Source organism: Physeter macrocephalus, chromosome 15 (genome assembly GCF_002837175.3).
Source record: "Physeter macrocephalus isolate SW-GA chromosome 15, ASM283717v5, whole genome shotgun sequence".
NCBI classification, from domain to species: domain Eukaryota; kingdom Metazoa; phylum Chordata; class Mammalia; order Artiodactyla; family Physeteridae; genus Physeter; species Physeter macrocephalus.
Window position 1 is genome coordinate 8,173,765 of NC_041228.1, and position 14,173 is coordinate 8,187,937.

General features: G+C 44.3%; 1 protein-coding gene across 1 annotated transcript in view; it reads left to right on the forward strand.

Moving 5' to 3' along the window:
* Nucleotides 1-880: 880 nt before the first annotated feature.
* The window catches only part of DNAAF11 (dynein axonemal assembly factor 11), a 75,911-nt gene continuing 62,618 nt past the window's right edge, over nucleotides 881-14,173 (forward strand). Inside the window, exons 1-2 of the mRNA XM_007106424.3 lie at nucleotides 881-980; nucleotides 12,544-12,711. Coding sequence (XP_007106486.2) covers nucleotides 971-980; nucleotides 12,544-12,711 — 178 coding nt within the window. The 5' untranslated portion in view covers nucleotides 881-970. The remainder of the gene's footprint in view (nucleotides 981-12,543; nucleotides 12,712-14,173) is intronic.

Here is a 14,173-nt window from a genome sequence, read left to right on the forward strand (position 1 = left end):
TTTATTTCCCAGTTTCCCTTCCTGTCAGTGGACCGAAACAATCATAGCACAGTGTACCCCTGTCCTCTGTGGCCCATGGGTCCTCTGATTCTAAGAAACGGTGTCTGTGATGTTGAGTTGAGGAAGGACACAGCACAACCAGCCCAGCCTGGCCCATGACAAATTACGAAGTAAATATTCCTGTTTTCCCTGTTTTAGCACCCACATCTCTTCTCTATTCCACCAGAGTGTCAAACAATCTGTCAAGACCCTGCTCCCAGAAGGAGCTCTTATCCTAGATTTTAGTGGAAAGATCCCAAGATGAAGAAGTGTCCAATGTCCAAAAGAATGGGGCACCTTTCCTGGGTAGCCTGCTCCATCCCCTAAATACTGAGTCTGCTGTTTTTAAAAAGTGTCTTTCATTCACTCAAATTATCTCATTAAAGTTTCACAATGATCCTTGGAGGTTATTGTTAGCACTCATCTAACAGGTGGGAACTAAGGTTAAGGAAGTTTAAGGTCACACCTCTGGGAAATGGAGTGTGGGCCGATTCCAGATTTCCTGGCTCCGGAAGGCGTTAAATAAAATACAAAGAGGAAAAAAAAAGTAAAGGGCGGGCTAAGAGGCACGCCTAGGAAGCAGCTCCCCTCAGGAAACAGAGCGTCCCTTGGTTCTTTGTTTAGTCTGGCCAGTTGATCTGGGGAAAGGGAAGCAGTCTGCGAAGGTGGAAGGTGGGGACGTGGAGGAGGACTAGGTCTGGGTTGCGGGGCGCCCCTGTCTCCTCGCGGGGAGCCCCTCCTCTGCCCATTCTCGCCTCCTTGCTCCTCCTGAGTCGGGAAACGCGGCCCAGCCTGGCCCCGCGCGGCCGCCGTAGAGTCTCCGTTGCCGTGGCTCCCAGGTGCGGACGCGCGGAGGAGAGACTAGGAGGCGTCCAGGGAGGCCCTGGGGGTCCTGGTCGAGCTTCCCGAGCCCGCGAACCCGAGAGGCGCCATGGGACGGAGTAAGCGCCCTCTCCCACCTTCCGCCCTCGACCGGCCCCACTCTGGGCATCGTCCCGGGCCTCTTGGGACCCTCGGCGCCCCTTCCCGCCAGCGGACCCCAGCCCGGCCCAGCCCTTCGCTCTCTGCAGACCGGGCAGTGCCATGTCCCCCGCTGACTGGCGGGGCAGCTTGGCCCCGGCGAGGCTCAGGTTCCCGTTCTGTAAAATGGGGTGGGCGTCGGGGCGGGGGAGGAAAGCATTGGATTTGACGGAAAGGCTGGCTATTGGAAGGTCTAGGGTTTTGGCGTTAGACACGCCCGATTCGAGCCCGCGCGTCTCCTTGCCTGCAGCGTGGGCTAGTCGCTGTCTCTGAACCACAGCCCTCGGACTCTTTGGGAAGGCAGTGTAGCCTGGTGGTTGAGGGAACCGACTCCGGCACCTATCAGCTGTGAGACTTCCTCACCTCCAAAACGTAGGCAATAATAGTACTGTTTACAGACAGCCGGTGTTGTAAATGTGATTCTAAGTGTACCAAGAGACTGAGTTGGCAGGATTAACAGTTATTTATGTTAGATTGAACCAATTATACCAGGTTGAACCTTTCCAATATCGACACCGTCTTTGACCTTTACACGTGGCAATTTTATCCAGTTCCACCGAATTTATCACTTACTGTAAAAGTGTCATAGTGAATACTTTTAAATCAAGAGACCGTGGTGGATGATGGGGTTTCTGCCCTGGAAGAGCTGACAGCCTGGTGGTGGAAGGGGGCTGGTGATTTTAAATGTTAACACTTCGCTCGGAAACCAGTTATTTCCTTTCACGCTTTGCCTCCCCTCATCCCCATACTGTGGTCCCAGATTTTTTTTTTCTTTTTGCTCATCAACATTTTTAACTTTTCTGTGGATTATCCTTTGCCCTCTGTCTCTGAATCTTGTCCACCTTCATTTGTTAAATCATTAACTTATCAGAATTGTATTGGAGTTCCTACCCTGTGTCAGGCGCTGAGGGTGCAGTGGTGAACAAACAGGTGGGCCGGCCCTCCTGGAGCTTCTCCCTTTGAGGAAAAAGGCAAACGCTTACTTAAAAATATCAGTCACTATAGAGTCAAAACTAAGATACAAGATTCCTTTTACTGCTCTTTCCACAGTTCTGAACTGTCTACATCAGGAGCAAAAACTTGGGCTTCTGAGAGAAGATGGTAATGATGGCTTAATGATGGCAGCAAGTACGTCGTGTACTTGCTGCCTTCTAGGCAATGTTCTAAGTGGTTTCTCTGTGTTCACTCCTGGAGTCCTCACAAAAATCTTATGAAATAGACACTACTGTCGCCTCCATTTTGCAGATGAGGAATCTGAAGCACAGAGAGGTTAGGCAACTTGCCGATTGTCACACAGTAAGTGATGTATCTGGCATGTGAACCTGAAAGGGCTGGCTTTCTTTAATATGTTACTACACTGTCTCTTGAATGTAAGGGAAGGTCTGGTGAGGAGAAGAGAGGTCGTGGTGCAAGTTCTCATGTTGAAAGTCAAAGAGACTACTTTTAGTGTTAGAATCTGCGCAGGGAGAGCAGTGTCAAGGCCGGGGGCAGTGGCTAGGGGAAAATGAAAGAATTAGTTCTTCTCTGCGCATTTAATCTGGTGTAGATTATGATTTAGAGAAGAATGAGCTTCTTTTTTAAAACAAAAATTTAATATAGAATTCATTTTGTATTACTGTGACTATCAAATTAGGGTGATTAGTCTCATGGAGATACGATCTGTGTATGCATTTGCCGGGGGAAGTTAAGCACCCACAGGGCCATAGGATATTATCCCTGGAAGGGCGCTCAGTGGTCTCTAATCCATGCCATGTGTAAAACCATACAGCTGGAATCTGTTATGCAGAAAGTTTAAGCATCTGGTCCCAAACCTTGCACTTGTTATGTGATAGGTTAGAATTAAATTCGGGGCTCCAGCTCAGTGGCCTTTCATAATGTCTTCATTTTCTTAAAGGCACATAGTGGAAAAAATCAGTTTTATATTAATTCCTCTCAGTTCACCTTGACTAGGAAACTCCCATTAGAATCATCCTCCTTATTCATTGCCATTATATTGTAGACTTCATCAACTGCTTCTAACAAATCCTTTAAATCTTTTGTTTCATACTTCTAAATCTTAATTCATTTGGTGGACAGTGTTGTTCACCATTAATTTCAAGCTCTTTGAAATTGAGATGAGACGTTGCTAGATACCATATGGATTGTTCACCACACACCTATGAACAATCGCTAAATGCTTTTCACAAACATTTTAGCTATATAAGGAAAAGCTTTTTGATGAAAGATGGGCTTCCAAGAAAAACATCCTTTAAAGAAATTGCATATATTTACATACCAAGCACAGAGACAAAGTTTAAGAAATAAGCAAAACACTTAATTATGGATAAATAGAGTGTTTTAAATTTGTTTTATTTTTTTATGGAGGGCCTAATTTAATTTTCAAACTGAACTGGTTACTAAAGACTGTACTAATTTGTTTAACTTTGTTTTTAACTTAATGACTTTATTTGACAATAGCTTTAAGGCTAGAACAGCTATTTCCTTTCTGTAATTATTCATTGATGTAACTGAAAGAGGAATGCTTAGACAAATATTCTGTACCTCAAGAAAATTAAAATACTTTGACTGTTATATTCATTTAAGTTTATATGAGTGGTCATAGTGAAATTGCTCGGACAGTGCACTTGAAAATTTAACAATTAAAACATGTGCATAATTCTTCTTAACCAGGCCTTCTTTGAGAGCATACCACCGCCCTGCTGAATGCTTTACATGCATAGGGCACTTAATCCCCCCAATAACTGTCTGAAATAAGTACCATAGAAACTCTCTTGAGACAGGTCATTGGAAACACTTGGTTAAAGTGCTAAGTCATAAAAATGATACATTTTAGGGCTTCTTTCTACAGCTATAATAGAGTAACTGGTATTGGACTTAACCTTCCACTGTAGACAACTATGAAACTGGGCAGCAACAACAAATAGGACATAACGATGCTCCTTGAGAGAAGGGAAATGCAAAAGTCATACCCCACTGTCACCCCAGCTTTCTTTGTAGAGGCACTTTCCTACTTGCAGTAAAGAAGATAGAATTCAAGCAAAGTAGTGGTCTTGCAGAGCTAAGGCAGAAATTAGCCTTCTGAGCTGCTGAAGTTGCTGTAATTTATGGGGTAGGATACAGAGAAGGAGGTACAGTATGGAATGGGGGAGGGAAGAAGACTTCATGGGGACGTTTACTATAGGATTTAGGCAAGGGCTGGCTGAGCATGTGTAGCAAAGACGTGGAGAGACCTGAAAGAGATCACCTGCTATGGGGCAGAGTGTCAAATGGAGATGCCAGAGGTCAGGCAGTCCTGGAAGACACACAGGAGTCCTGGCCCATCCGGAGTTAAAAGACCTTGCTGAGCCCTTTAAGTATTCATTTGAGACCCCCAAGAAAACCATACCTTAGCAGTAAGCACTGGGCCCTGGAGTAATGGCCATGCTCTAGGGCTAAGTTCAAAACTAAAATAGATCCACTGTAACAAAAAATACAGTCAAGCCTAACAGGGAAAAAAGGTTCTGTCAGTACTTTAACTGCCTGCCAGAATAAAGTTCCACTCCATTTAAAGGACAGTGATATAATCTAGACTTTCTACAGTGCTTCAATAGAAGAATACAACCACCAGCCTACAATTAAAAATTGCTAGACACAAGGAGTGGAAGGAAACATGTGGCCATGATCAAGAAGAGAAGCAGTTAATAAAAGCAGATCCCAAGATGATAGAGGTGCTGAAATTAGCACACAAAGACTTTAAAGCAGTGTGTTAGTTTCCTACAGCTGCCATAACAAATTACTACAAATTTAGCAGCTTACAGTTCTGCAGGTCACAAGTCTGATATAGAGTCCCTATATTGGACTCTTGTAGATGCTCTTGTAGATTTTCACCCTACCTGAAATCAGGGTGTCAGTAAGACTGTGTTCCTTTCTGGAGGCCCTAGGGGAGGAGCATTTTCTTGTTTATTTGAGTTGTTGGCAGAATTTGGTTCCTTAGAGTAATAGGACTGAGATCCTCATTTCACTGTTGGTTCTCAGCTTAAGGCCATTTCTAGATTCTAGAGGCCACCCATGTTCCTTGGCTTGTGGCTCCCTTTCTTCATTTTTAGAGCCAGCAATGGTAGGTTGAATCCTTCTCATTCTATGCATCTCTTTTTCTTCTTCTTCCATCTCAATTTCTGACGTGGCCAGGGAAGTCTCTCTGATTTTAAGGCTGTGTGATTAGATTGGGTCTACCTGGAGAATCTAGGGTACTCTCCCCATCTTAAGGTCCTTACCCTTAATCACATTTGCAAAGTCACTTTGCCCTTTTGCCAGGCAAGGTAACATATTCCCAGGTTCTGGAAATTAGGGCATAGGCAATAAATCACCTAAGGTTCCACCTTAAGATACTAGAAAAAGATTACAAATTAAACCCAAAATAAATAGAAACCTGGAATAGTACAAGAGCTAAAATCAATGTAGTAGAAAACATAAGGTAAGACAATAGGAAACAAAATAGACATACAGTAGTAAACAAAATTAATGAAAATTTTATTCTTATCCTATGACCCAGCTATTTTACTCCTAGATATTACCAAAGAAAAATGAAAACCTTTGTTCACTCAAACTTTGGTATGATTTGTTTTCTTATGATTGTTTTAAGAATTCTTTATGTATTCTACATATAAGTCCTTTATAGAATATATGATTTGCAAATATTTTCTCTCCATCTATGGCTTATATTTTCATTCTCTTAACAGTGTTTTTCAAAGAGCAGAAGTTTAAAATTTTGAAGTCCAACTTACAACTTGTTCTTTTATAGATTTTGCTTTTCGTGCCATCCAAGAAATCTTTACCTAACCCAAGTTCACATAGATTTTCCTCTTATGTTTTTGTTTCCCTAATTTTAAGTTTTACGTTATTCTATCATCCATTTAACTCAGTTTTTTAATAAGATACCATTGTAAATGATATTGGTATGTAGAAATATAATTGACTTTTCCATTATAGATCTTATATCCTGCAAACTTGCTAAACTCTGCTACGAGTTCTACCAGCTTTTGATGTAGATTTTGTTGGATATTCTCCATAGACAATCATGCCGTCTGCAAAGAGAAATAATTCTACTTCTTCCTTTCCTATCTGAATGCCTTTTATTTCTTTTTCTTGCCTTATTGCTAGAATCTGGCTAGAACCTTTAGTACAATGTTGAAATGGTGAGAACAGCTATCCTTGCCTTTTCCCTGATCTCAGGAAAAGCGTGCAGTCTTTGTCCATTAAGTAGGATGATAGCTGTAGGTCTCTTGTAGATGCCCTTTCTCAAGTTGGGTCAGTTCCCTTCTCTTCCTAGCTTGCTGCAAGTGCTTTTGTTTGTTTGTTTGCTTATAATCAGGTTTTTGTGTCTTCTTCTTTTTACTGATCAGTCTGGCAAGAAATTCACCTATTTTATTTTCTTAAAATATTTTTATTGGTTTTTCTCTGTTGCTTTTCTGTTTTCCATTTCATTGATTTCTGCTATAGCCTTTATTATTTACTTTCTTATGCTTACTTTGGGTTTAATTTGTTTTGTTTGGTTTTTTTAGTTTCTCAGAGAAGAAGCTGATATTTGGGACCTTTCTTCTTTCTTGCTATAGGCATTTAGTGCTATAAATTTCTTCCAAGTTATGTTTTAGCTGCACCCCACAGATTTTGATATGCTGGTTTTTTTCATGTTATGTTCTGTTCAAAATACTTTCTCTTTTTGAGTTCCCAATGACAAATTTATTTTTAAAAGCATTACTTTCTTATATTTTGTCTTGATTTTTTAGTTATCTTAGGCTGGAGGGTAAATCCTGTGCCTGTGACTCCATCGTGTCTGGAACCTGAAGGCTCTGCTACTCTAATGATTTAGTCCTTGTCCTGGTTCTCTGCCCTCTGCTTTCAGGGAGGAAACCTCTTTATATGCTATCAGTGTGGTACTGTGGTTTTCACACCTAGCTTTTAATGTTCAGTTGTCACTCTCAGCCTTACCTTGTCAATTGTGTTTAGTGGCAGCCACCCAATACAGCTGTCCTTAAAGTTACAGTTTCCCCCATATTTCCCTAATGCCTGATGTGTCACACTTACCAGTGTGTTCCCTTCCATTAATATCCCATTTGCTATAGATTGAATGTCTGTTTCCCACCAAAATTCATATGGTGAGATCTTAACACTCGAGGTGATGGTATTAGGAGGCGGGCCCTTTGGGAGATGATTAGGTCATGAGCACAGAACCCTCATATTGGGATTAATGCCCTTATGAAAGAGGCCCCAGAGATCTAGCGCATGCCCTCCACCGTGTGAGGTTACTATCAATGGGGAACGAATTTTCAACGTTCCATGTTAGCTAGCGTCCGCTTTTGTGTACCGCTTCCGGTATCCGCCCTTCCAGGTGGGGTTCCCCAGGAGGCAGACTTTTAGATGGAGGCCAGTGTGCAGGAGGTTTATTAGAGAGTGTCATTGGAGTGGGTAGGGAAGAGAGCAAGATCGGGCAGAGAGGGAAGTAGGGCTGGATGCATCTTAACAAAGGCCTTAGCCAACCAACCTGGAAATCGGAAGGAGCTCTGAACTTGGGACAGACCTCTGGTTTTCCCAAGTTGGGGTGAGAGGGTTGGGGCCTTTTAGCCCCACATCAGTTGATCACTGGATACAGACTTTCCTGGGAAGGGGCATGATCTTGGTTGAGATGTTTCTTCAGCTGAGGTGACTTCACGGTGGGCAGCTGAGAGCTGCCTTCTGGTAGAACTCCCAGCAGCAGGAAGTAATCCTTCAGGCCTGAAGGGGGGAACTGGGCACTGTAGCATCTACCATAGCCTGTGGTGTCCTTTCCTCATTTGTTTATCTGGCAAATATCTACTCATATTTCAAGATCCAGCCCGGACTTCTTCTCCATGATGCTTCGCTTGACCTTCTTCTTGTCACTCAGTAGCATGGATCACTCCCTCCTTTGTACTCACTGTACTTTCTGCATTCTTCTGTCCTTGCCCCGTACACCCTGTCCGTGTTTGTAACAACACACTCTGCATGAGTGCCTCTAACAGTGTCATGGGACCAGGGTGTAGAGTATGGCCACCAACGCTCATGATAACCATGAGTCAGTAAGAAAAGGCCGGGCAAATGAGTAATCCTGTTTCTTAAAATGCCCATGGAAAACAGTAAAAGAGAAAAAGTTCAGATGCTACAAGATGAAATCTTCACCTCTTTGTAACCCCTTCATTTATGTTAAATCTCTGTTTCGTATATGTATCCACTAGGTCTTTCAAGATGTTTACAAATTCTGCAGAATCTGCCCGAAACATATATTACTGATTTTATTCTAATCCAGCAAGAGAGGGTTGTTTACAAAACATGATATAAAACCTGAAGGATGAACACTAAATTGTTGGCTTTGGGAGTTCCTAGAACCTCGTTCAATACACTGAAATCTCTTTCATAGTAAACAACATGACAACCTCTAGTATTCCAGAAAACTTCTCCTCTTGCCCTTTCCCCCCCCTACCCTGCAAAGTCATTTTATTGAAACTCCCCCAAGTTACTGAGAACCCAGGCATATTAAGGAATTGAAAAGAAGCCTAGGGTAGCTCATCAGTTTTGGTTAAAACTTTGGAATCCCCAGCAAAATTCTTTTAGGGAGATAAGTATGAATCTGTGGTTATAATTGTTAGTATCCTTCATCAACCACCTCATTCAGATATTGGTTATGACCTTGTATAGGTGAGACACTTCTCAGAGTCCATCTGAATCCCGTATTTTGCTGTTTGAATTTTTCCAAAATAAGGAAGTGAAAGTATATTTCATATAGTAAGTACCTTGGCATGTTCTTCTATACCATGTGATAGGCACCGTAATACCATCTGTCTTGAAATAGTCTTATGATGACATATTAATGCTTCCAATCCTTTTTAAGTCCCTAGAGTGATTTCTTGTAAATGCAGTGCTGTATTATTTAGAGTAGGACTTTCTAAAGGCCAACAGTGCTCCTTGGAGTTAAAGAACGTTTGGTCCAAATTGCGTAGTACATAAAACAACAAAATGTCTTCCCAGTTCAAAGTCTGAAACACTATAATCTCCATACACCATGTAGGTATTCTGACAGTTTCTTCTTGGGGACCCTGGTTTTTGCACTGACGTTTGCCATCACAGGTGAGGCAGCAGTTTCCTGAGTTACACAATAGGTAACTATGAAAACAGTGTGCCACACAGCAGTTTGCTTAATATAGAAGAGTTCAGAGAAGGGCTGCTGGGAAATTTCTAGACCTTGACAGTTCTACCTGCCTCTGTGATTCTCCTCTTGATTTTCATTTAATCTGTCCTCATTGTACGTAACTGTTGCTGTTGGACAGACTTCCCTGTTGTGCTGAGTGAATCTGAGCCCCTCCTCTCCCACGTGTGTGTGTGTGTGTGTGTGTACATTTGTTATTTATGCCAACTCCCCCACTTTCCCCACCCCTTTCCACTAATAGTGATTTTTATCATCTTAATTCTCCTGATTAGGAGATACGGATCAACCTAATTCCTTCCTAATACCTACGTGCCTCTGAAAGGGAGGGTTTGACAATTGCACGCAACTGATCAAATGCATATGCACATAATAGCGCAATAACAAGAATTTCTTAAATTTCAAGGAAGGTGTAGCCAGAGAACATAGGGAGGACGTTTGGCACCATTGAGAACTTAGTCAACAGTTGGAGGGGCCAGCAAGCCTTCAGGGTTAGGTAAAGCAGAAAAGTCTTCAAGTCTGGAGACCTGGAGGAACCTGTGATACCTTTTGTGTCCCCGAGAGCCAGGAGGCCCCACGTGGCCTGTGCAGATGCTTCACAAGATGCCATCAGAATTCCCCTGCCCGCATTCGACTTCACTGCACCTGTGAGGCTGACAGCTCTGTGGGGTTCAAGTTAGGTTGTGTCTTCAAGCTGGGTACCCAACTAAGCCTTCAGCTGGGGCAGCTGGGGACTGGGGGCAAGAATATGAGCGGAGGCCCATGTATCAAGTTATACATCAAACTGCTAAATAAAATGCATCTTCCTTCCTTGACAAGTACACCTTCGTAACAACCCAGAAGGCTACATTCAATATAAGTTTCTCAAACTCCCTGGGTTCTGTGCCAGCACGTGGTGGCTTGTAGAAAGCCAGCTCCTTCGTCCGTACCTCCCTCATCTTCCTATCCCTGGCTCCATCCTGGTCCCTCATGCCCATGTATGAGGGTAGATACTGCAGCCTACACATCCAAGCCATCCACATCCCCGGAAAACAGCCGCTCCTTGGACGCCCCTGGGTGTAGGAATGTGTGCCTGACGGTGCAGCCTGCCTTCAGGACTGGACCTGGAGAAGCATCCAGCATAGGACCTGGAGGCAGGCTTGGGGTCCCTTCGGCAGAGACTTCCATTGTTCTCCACCTGCGGCAGGGTCTGGAGGAGAGGGCCTGGGCTGTGGAAGGGCACGTCCTCCTGGCCCATCGACCCCACCTCTAATGGCAGCGAGGCCTCCAAAGTCCAATCCCTGCTCCATGGATTTCTGTCATTTAAGTCACATATACACTGTTAGTCACTGAGGGTCTGTCTTCATCGCAGTGGTGCATCACTTCCACATTTCCTTACGTTAGCTGAAATAACATTGGTTGTGCCATCCCAACCCCTTAACCCGTGTTGCATCCTTGCTAAGAGAATTCTTGTAGATAAACTTCAGAGGCAGGTAATGTAATTGACTCTACACAGCAGCTTTGATGTATCCTCAACCTGGCTGTACCCATTTATTCATTGTCGGTTGATTTAAGCTCTTAGAACCAACTTCGGTGGTGGGAGTTCTGGAGAGTAGTTTTAATTCGCTTCTCTTGCAAGTTTGGTTTTCAGAAAGTGTATTGTTTTCCTTTTCCTTGAATAGAGCAGTCTGTTCAAGCCAGCTTGCCTAGTACCAGCAGCATCCGGAGACGGCAGAGTACGGCAGGCAGTAGGGATCCCAGCGAGCCAGGGCTGGAGGGACTGCCCTATTGGCCTTCTAACACCTCTTTGGCCTGCCCCCTCCCCAGGACCTAGTTTGCAGCCCTCTTTGCTGTTAGTGGAGCCAGAAAAGCTTAGAGCGGCAGGAACATTCCCCATTTATGGTATTTTAATCTCTTAACCTCTGCGTTTCCCTTGTCTTTCTTCCAAAGCACTGTCACCACAAGCAGCCCCATCTCCTACCACAGGAAGTAGCAGAGGGTTCAGCTACCTGCACACAAATAATGGAGTTCGTACATGTTTTCACATTGTTCAAAAAAGGCAAACTTCACTTTTAAGGATGTGGCCCAGAAGTGGGGCAGCTGAAGGTGCCGTGAAGGGCTTTGTCTCCGCTAGAGAAGCTTGCGCATTTAGGAAGCTTGAGAAATTTTGAGAGGCTCTTATTTGCTCGCTTTGGGGCAGTGGAGCATAGTGGTTCAGAGCACGCGGTCAGGTGCCGGATTCCTACACTTAAAACCTCGCTCTAGCACTTACTAGCGAGACCTTGGGCAAGTTATTTAAACTATCTGTGCCTCAGTTCCTCATCTGAAAAAGATAAATAATCATTGTACATACTCACATGTTAACACACGCATAGCATTTAGGACAGTGCTTGGCACCTTGTAAATGGCAATAAATGAATCTTTATTATCTTGTAGGATGGACATGTGATATTTCCACATTCCACCTAAAATGTGAGGGTTCAGACAGGTTAATAATTTTTAATAGCACTGGAAAATACAAGTTTTCTCCATTGTCATTACCTCCTTACCTCCTTGATTTTAGTACAGATTACAAAGAGGGTGCGTGTCCTGTTCTTGGCCCTCACTGTGGACCAGATGTTGTCTCCGGTACCTTGGTGCTACCATCATCATATGGTCCTGGCCTGTGGCATCAGACCAGCCCAGTGCTACTCATCAGTCTTGTCGGGGGGTGGGGACTCTTGCAACCCCTCCTCCTGCGAGCAGCTTCTTTCATGCCTCCTGGAAACGGACCAAGTGCTTTATAAGATTGCAGTGCAAAATCTGGGGTGTTCCTCTCCTGTCTCTTCCACTCGAGTTAAATAAATACCAGTTGAATGAATGAACGAGTGAGTGAACCTTTCCTTATTGAATGGTTGTGGCTGTTGAATGGAGATGCTTTCATATTTCTGCCCTCTGTCAGCCCGACCGTACCTCTCCGGAGCAGGTTTCTCTGTCTTGGATTACTTAGTGGGTCTCATCCAGTTCGACATGATACCACCTCAAGATTCCACGTTCTCAGGGTCATTACCTGTCAACTTGGTCTCCATCCATACAGCGAAATGTGTGTAGATCCCAGTGTAAGAAAGACAAAATGTACCATCACATCTCTCTTCTGAGTCACCCTGGAATCACAGAAACTCCCAGCAGGAGGAAGCACTTCTCTGATCTCTGTCCCTTTGAAAATGACTTGGGCCTGGAGAATTCACATCTAACTGCAAGGAAAAATCGATGCATTAATAACTTAATATTAATGGGGATGGAGATAGAATATGTAACAAATTTTCTTTCAGTCACGGAAGATCTTATTAGACGGAATGCCGAGCACAATGACGGTATAATTTGTTCCCTGGAGGAGCTCTCCTTGCATCAGCAAGAAATAGAAAGACTAGAACATATTGACAAGTGGTGCCGGGATTTAAAAATCCTCTATCTTCAAAATAATCTCATTGGAAAAATTGGTAAGTCTTCAGGACTTCGTTCTTATGGTTTCTTTAGCATTTTGAATGGGAGAATGTTGGCAAATGCAGTGTTATTCTTAGAGGAAGAAAAAGAATTACATGGAGCAATAGACACAGCCATCTCTCAGTAGCTGTGTATGGAACACTTCCCGAACCTTTTCGTGCCTGTTCTGTCTCCTTGCCCTGGGCATCTGCATCAAGGAACTGGCAGGACCAGCTGATGGCTGGGAGCACATTAGTTGATGTAGTCATTTAAAACCTGATTTTTAAAAAGTTTAAAAGAGAGGGGGATATAATCCAGGCGTTTGTCGTGGCTTCACAGCATCGCTCTGTGAAGCTGAAAGGATTCTGTGAGAGCTGAGTAAGTCCTTGTCAGATCCCAGCCTGTGATTACTAGGCCTGCCGTATGTATCGAGAACGTACGTGTGCAAGGCATTGCGCTCAGTACTGGATATCGAGGGGGCTCCACAATTACACCTCTGCTTACTGCTCCAGTTTGGAATGGAGTGAGAGGTAAAAACAGGAGTCAGGAGGATGGAGATCCAAAAATCAGCATTATAACTGATAAAAACTCTTTGGAGAATGTGGCTTAGACTTGCAGCCAAGGGAGATTCCTAATATGCCCCCAGAATTAAGCCTACCCACCACCCACTTACATCCAGAACTGGACAATGCAGGCTTCCCCTACCCACGCGGGTGGGAGCGGGTAAAGACTGTGTGTCCTCTGCCGGCGGGGAGATCCCAGACCCAGGAGAGAGGGTGGGATTGGGCATGCCCAGTTCCTTCTCCCAGTTCACCCATCAGGTAGGTGGGTCCTCCCCATCCAATTGCCACCTCCTCCCCCGGGAAGAATGAGTTAAGGGGACCGAGAGAAGAGAGGCCTGTGGAGGCACTCTGACGGGATCCTGCCACATGGAAATAGGAGGCGTGACCCCCAACCCTCAGAAAAGCTACATTGTGGTTTAGTGGTAAGAGCAGGTGCAGGCCCTAATGTCAGGTAGACCCCGGTTTGAACCCTGCCTCTGCAAAAAACAAAGTCAACTTAGTCCCTCTGTGTCTTAGTCTTGCCATCTGTAAAATGGGAACAACAACATCTAACACACAGACATGGTGTTAGAGCTACATGGAACGACGTGCTTAGCTTTATGCCCGCTCATGAGAAAATAGCTGCTCTGCTATTAATATCGTCACTTACCCAGGGGCCCCAGGCCAGCCCCGTGGAGGTAGAAGCAGAGGGGAGAACCACACAGAGTTGGCGGAAGAGGGATGGAGTCAGGGTTGATGAGGCGGAGTGAGTGCCAGCCCCTGTGGGTTCTGACACTAGAGCCCAGAGGTCGGCTCGAAAGATTATACTTTAACTCCACGGTCACAGGCGGCGGTTCTCGACAGGGCCACTTGGCAATGTCTGGAGACATATCTGGTTGTTGCTGTGTGTGTGTGTGCGTGCGTGTGTGTGCGTGTG